The sequence below is a fragment of the Diadema antillarum genome, unplaced genomic scaffold (assembly GCF_040938485.1).
Source record: "Diadema antillarum isolate AM-2024a unplaced genomic scaffold, OU_Dant_1.0 seq00001216_RagTag, whole genome shotgun sequence".
Classification (NCBI taxonomy): domain Eukaryota; kingdom Metazoa; phylum Echinodermata; class Echinoidea; order Diadematoida; family Diadematidae; genus Diadema; species Diadema antillarum.
Genome location: NW_027272008.1, coordinates 200,685 through 207,500, shown reverse-complemented (window position 1 = coordinate 207,500; position 6,816 = coordinate 200,685). Strand labels below are relative to the sequence as shown.

Sequence of the window (6,816 nt, the reverse complement as noted above, 5' to 3'; positions counted from 1 at the left end):
CATCATCATCATCTTGAGATGCTGGAAGCCCCCAGCATGGAGGGCGGGTCCGAGGTCCAGCTTGATGAAGTCCCTTTCCATCTCAGGTGTGAAGTAGCACGACGGCGTCTTGTAGCCGACGATACCCCCGGCCATCGGCTCATTCTCCACCGTGATGCCCCAGAATGTCACATTGTGCTTCTCATACTCCTGCAGAAACCTGCAGTTGTATACATCAGGATCACCATATATAAGAAAAAAGTATACCATCCATATCAGACTGTTTTTATAGAGAGGGGCTGGCTATTACAAGATTCTGCTTGTTTGTTTGATTTTTTTATATAGATTTTATACATTTCAATATGGTCAGGAGAAGCAGTCGATCTGGTACTGCAAATAATCAGATTATTTCCGCGATTTATAAAGCAAGTCACCTGACGAAATAGTTGGCCCACGTCTTGAAGTGTTTTTCCCCGGGCTTCCCAATGAGTTGCCCCGCCCCGTGAAAGTCCCCATTGGTTTTCATCCACTCTGGCGGGGTCCAGGGGCTCCCGAACAGCTTGATGGGTCGGCGGGACATGGACATTGCCTCTTGCAGAAAGGGAATCTGAAAAAAAGTGGGGCACGGATGCAGCATACTTTCACAAACTTGAAAATTTCTCTTCCAGATATGTCAAAATGCACTATCCACACAAACATCACATGATTAGCAATCAGGTTTGCCCAGTGCTGATGTTGCAGTTGGTGCACTTGTTATCATTGAAAGTTCTCCAAGTTCTGGGCCAGGAGACCCACTCTTGCTAGGATTGCAAAAAGAAAAGCCAAGCAAAAACAAAGTGCAAAAAACAATGAAAGATTATTTTAGGGATCATTACTTGTTCACAAAATTGACAAAGAGAACTGCAACATCACAAGCAGTGTCACAATTTCCCTATCACTTTGTTTGAAATAGGCACATTTATCTGTGTGCTGTTAATCTATCTACACACCACAGATAAATTTCAAAGTTTCTTGGCACATTGTAGGTACATTGATCCTACTCTAAAGTGTTAATCATAGCAATCAATGACAGGTATGTCTCAGGAAACGATTGGTTTCATTTGCTCATGCATTAAAAGTATGGTATAGTTTCAGTTGAGATAGGGCTTCAGGTTTCCAATGCTTTTTGAGATAATTAAAAAAACCTCTTATGAAATATGAAAGAGCATAATATAATTTTAAGAGGAATTCAAAGTTTAGTTGATGAAATTTGGTTTTGAAATGGCTGAGATATCCAAGACAGAGCTATCCTAATAAAAGGTGGGACCCACCTTTTATTATGACCACTTTGTTTAACTTTGTCTTTGGACATCTCAGTGATTTCAAAATTGATTTTCATCAAATGAATTTTGAAATCCTCTGAGATTTTAAACACTCATTAATATTTATCAAAGTGGTGTCCAAGTATCTTGCAAAAAGTTAAAAGCTGATTTCAAATCTCAACCAATACTGTACCATCCCTTTAAACATTATTCATTCAAATTCATTTCTCTTGTTGGTTATTTGTATTGAATCCGAAAGGACATATAAGGAGTACATGGAGGAGAGTTGATGGATCAAATTGTAATACTGCTGACATTTGGACATGAACCATTTTAACTTCAGAGATAAAGTCATAAAATCTACAATTGTTTAAACATAAATCTCTTCACCAAGCCTGCACCACAATCACCTTGTACTTCAAGTCTTCCGTGGCCAGTGAGAAGTTGACCAGGTTGAAGTCGTCGGGATGGTCATCATAGGAATAGTAGCGTGGTGACAGATCCGTGCAGCCAATGGGGACACGAGACACGGTATATTCTACCCCTGCAGAACAACGACAAGATCATGACACTTGACACAGCACTCGCCCCATCCATCAACAATCAGCATAGTCCATGGGCCAGGCCAGATATAGGTACCACCTGAGGTGGCAAAACCTTTTTGGTGTCATTTTGTTTGTCGGGCATAGATATGCTTATCAAGCTATGATAGCATTTCCAAATGAGTAGCTTAGTCATAATAAATGAATTTTTACCAATTTGGTCTCGTTGTTATAACCCTATACTTCTGAATCGAAACTAACCGCTATACAAAGAAGAGCACTGTCTTCTGTATGTTCACAGGTGTTCTGTTGTTAACGCGGTGCGCTTAGTCTTTATTCAAGGCTGCGAAGGGAATATCCAAAGGTTATGATGTCCACAGCGCTTAGTCTTTATTCAAGACGGCAAAGGGAATAGCCAAAGCTTATGATACAGTGTATATCCTTTTATCTAAAAACAACAACAACAACAAAAGCAATTCCTCTTGAATTTTACCGTATTTTTCAATTATTTATCATTTTCCGGTGAAAACGCTACGGTTGAAACGCTAACACCACGCCAAAGTCGCTTCATTTCCGTCCAACAATAAAAGATAATGCAAAAACAATGTACCGGTACACTACAATACATTATAATGAATAATACTGTAAATGAACAGGGTGATTTTTGTTTAAAACTGATGTATTTGTTGAGAGGGTAGTATAAAAACAGTATAGGTAATCCCTTTATGAGGAACTTTAGATATGATAACGGTACATTGGTCTAGATAAAGACTAAGCACACCGCGTGACAGCTGTGGACATCACAACCCTTTGGATATTCCCTTCGCTGCCTTCAATAAAGACTAAGCGCACCGCGTGTACAACAGAACACCTGTGAACATACAGAATACAGTGATCTTCTTTGTGTAGCGGTTAGTTTCGATTCAGAAGTATAGGGATATAAAAACGAGACCAAATTGGTTAAAAAATCATTTATTATGACTAAGCTACTCATTTGCAAATGCTATCACAGCTTGATAAGCATATCTATGCCCGACAAACAAAATGACACCAAAAAGGTTTTGCCACCTCAGGTGGTACCAACAACCCATTTTTCGAGCCTTGGCCCATGGACTAGCAAGAAACAAATTACATTTAGAGACTGCTCTTGGCTTCTATCATTTATAGTCAACCTCATCTAAGTTGAACATGAAGGGACCAAAAAATGATCCTTTGACTTGTGTGAATTTCAACGAACACAATATACTGAACACATGTTGAAGTCCATCCAGGGTAGAATATTTCTTTAACTTAGCCAATTTTTTGACTTGTGTGAGGTTGTCTTCGACGAGCTTGACTGTATGAATTAAAGCATCTAAAGTTGAGACACAACAGTACACCTTATAGCAGGTATTAACCTTGTGTTCAGTTACTGAAGTCTGTACTAATTCTGAGACATTGGAAGGGATGAAAACAGAAGATTGCAGATGGGGATCAAATTCACAACGATAAAACAAGTACCCATAGAATATTAGAAGCTGAAGGATTCTTCACCTCCCACATTGCCTAGGGAGACCAGCTTAGCTGTTAGTCATGTACCCTGTCTGGTATGAGGCAAATCTCACACCAATTCTCTAAGATATCAAGTTTAGTTATATCAATGACATTGAGATTTGTTCCACTTAAAGGGACTGTGCAGTACTGGTTGAGGTGAGGATTCATGTTTTGAACATTCCTAAGTGAGATAATGAAAAGCCTCTTATGAAATATGAAAGAGCATGTAATTTTAAGAAGGATTCAACATTTATTTGATGAAAATTGGTTTTCAAATGGCTGAGATATCAAAAAAGTGCTAATAATAAAAGGCGACATGCCCCAACTTTATTAGGATATCTTTGTTTCACATTGTTTTTGGATATCTCAGCCATTTCAAAACCGATTTTCATCTAATAAACTTTTGATACCCCTTAGAACTGCTTGCTCTTTGACATCTCATAGAGCAGTTTCTGAATATCTCGCAAAACGTTAAAAGCTAAATCTTCACCTCGACCAGATCTGTACACACCCTTTAATAAAAGAAAAAGAAACATTTATTTTCACATGTATGATCAATTAAAAACTTAAACTGTCAACTACTCAAACCAATTGTTTCTACCCAATATAAAGGTCAATTTGCTAGGAATTTCACATTGTGCAATGTTTTTGATGCTGATGATGATTAGATCTCTCCCTCCCTCTCTCTCTCTCTCTCTCTCTCTCTTTTCTCTCCATGGCTGTGCTTCGGGAGTGGAATGAATTTGTCTGCAAATGGTTTTTAACCAGCCATACCTCTTTTCAATGGTTAAAAACTTGCAGACATCATTTACATGTAAATTTGGCAAGAGGGTGACTTCTTAAACTTGCCTATGCACCTTGTTCAGGACAAACAGGCAAGTGACAGTGACACAAAAATATGAAAACTTAGCAAGTTTGTACAAGTTGTTGTCTTGCCTTGTCCTAAACAATGTGCCTTGGCAAACCTAAGCCTTTATGATACCAGCAGCACTATCACAAAGTTCTATATCATAAAGTAACACAAATCATGCCACAAAGTAATCTAATCACGACCTAGTGTCCCAAAGAATAAAAGAAAGGCCAATAAACTAAACTTATCAGCCAATCATTGACCTGGCACTAATGAACAATCACACAATCTGTCATATGCTTTGCCGAGACTGGCACGTGACTCTGTCAAACAAAGAACACAATAAATGCAAACCAGGTTAGGTTTAGGTAAGCAAGGTCAGTTTTCCCATAAGTCAATTAACTCTGAGTAATTTTGATATATCCAGGGTTGTTGTTAAGGTCAAAAAGGAGCTGACATCTCCTGACATTTTTTGAATCTTAAAGGTAACAGAATCCAGTGATATAATCTACCTCTACCTCTACAAAGCAAAGACACCAGAGTGATGAGGTCTAGTCAGTTTGGTGTGTTTATGATACATGAAACAGTTGGAGAGAGTCCTTACCATCTGGTGAAAAGTAGGACTTCATGAGATTTTGCCGCGTTGCGTCCGACACATTGAATGTATTTATTGCTGTGGCGTCTGTCGTGGCACCTCCAAATCCAATAACTGACTGGTATTTGATCGACTTATCAATTGTGAATGTTACAGCTGAGCCTGGGTTGGACATCACAGACATTGGAGGAAGAAGAATACATATTTCTGTATGTGTATGTTTCTCTCTCTCTCTCTCTCTATCTATCTATCTATATATATCATATATATATATATAATAATATATATACAAATATATATATATATACTGATATATATATATATATATACTGGTATATAATTCATTTTTTCATTTATTATCTATTCATTAATTCTTTTTATAGTCAGAATTTCATACAACTAATTTCAAATCAGAAATAAAACATGAAATAGCCTATTTGACATAGAAATAAACAAATATAATCACGCAAATACGAATAATGTGCAATATGAGAAACCTACTAAGAAGCAGACACTTGTAGAATGTAGGCTCCATAGTAATGATTTAAGAGTTTATTACATTGTATTAGTGATGAAAATATATATCTCCATTTTTTCACTAAGATATATTTCTTCAGACATAACATAGACATTATGCATGATTTCAATTATTAAAATACATGATGTACCTATTTCTAGTGAATGCATGGTTATGCGTGAAATTTGATAAATTCTCTGCCATTTGCAATAATTCCATTTAACCTCTGTGCTGAAAAATATATCCACCTTAATCTACTTCCCTCATTCAGCATTCATCTCTCTCTTCTATTAGCCTACCTGAAGAGTTGGAGGTCTTTGAGATGGGAAAATCCCTTTTGATCAGTCTGTCCCCCGTAGAGTTGCTGGAGGTGTACAGGCTAAATCTCCCAGGCTGCAGAGGCTCATAGCTCTCGACTGTGTCACAGTAGGTTGAGTTACACCTGCAGACAAAGGCATCCCCAGTAGGAAACTTCTCTGGGTAGCACGGGGTCGCACCTGCAAGGAAAATAGTGCATGTATTCATGTCAAGTCCTCCAAGAACTTTTTAATCCCATTTAGGATGATATTAACCTGTTAAAGACAAACTAATTGTGTTACAAGATGCATTTCCCATAGACACCTGCCCAAGTAGACTTGTGAATAGTCTTAACAAGCTAAATGCATCCTAACCAGCTATTGAAATGCCATTCAAAAAACCTGGACATTTTTCATCTCAATCACTGTAATTAGTTGTTGTTCAATAAGTTGCTTTTGTTACTACTTGCATAATATATAGAGCTACTCAATTCAATGTATACACGTACTTTAGTCCTGTAGGTATGTGTTTGTGTTTGAGTATGTGTATGAATGTATATGTATGTGGGTGTATGGTCTCTTAACTATCTTTTATTGTAGCATGACCATAATATAAATATATAATAACCTAACAGATAATGTTTTAAACGAAACACACAAATGTCATTTACGATACCTTTTATACCACGAAGACCAGCAGATGCCTACTTGCTAAACTAAAGGATTACTATAAATACAAATACCAGTATTCTTTTCCTCTGTAACACATTATACATGTAAACCTTTTATGACATGTGCTTAGATCATCAGCACATACAGCAGCCCTTTGATTTTGCCCCCTTATCGCTCCACTCAAAGTGATAAGGACCTTTTTCTTGCCCTAGCTTGCACAGCAATCTGGTGGCATGTTAATGGGAACTTGAATAAACAAAACTTGATCCCACGCTGAAATCTTCCTGATTGACTTTGAACCATCCTGTTTTATATGACTAATCTGATAGATATGTGATGCATCAAGAGTGCCATTTTCATTTCAGTTCTAAATTTGTTATATCAATATTTTGAAAGAGGGGGCGTAGCAACACATCATGACATCATGAAGTTCACTTTAGAGGAGACATAGGCTCTACTGACAGCTATGTGTACGTATTTAAATTTTGTATTTAAGGGACTGTACAGTACTGGTTGAGGTGGGGATTCATG

At 37.5% G+C, this 6,816-nt stretch overlaps 1 protein-coding gene across 1 annotated transcript in view; it reads right to left on the bottom strand.

Annotated features, from left to right (window-relative positions):
- LOC139744872 (lysosomal acid glucosylceramidase-like) overlaps window positions 1-1,883 on the bottom strand; it is a 3,058-nt gene extending 1,175 nt beyond the window's left edge. Inside the window, exons 1-3 of the mRNA XM_071655284.1 lie at window positions 1,691-1,883; window positions 414-586; window positions 1-199 (exon numbers count right to left, since the gene is read on the bottom strand). The exon at window positions 1-199 is cut by the window's left edge and continues 39 nt beyond it. Of these exons, the coding sequence (XP_071511385.1) occupies window positions 1-199; window positions 414-565 (351 nt within the window). The 5' untranslated portion in view covers window positions 566-586; window positions 1,691-1,883. The remainder of the gene's footprint in view (window positions 200-413; window positions 587-1,690) is intronic.
- Between the last annotated feature and the right edge of the window lie 4,933 nt (window positions 1,884-6,816).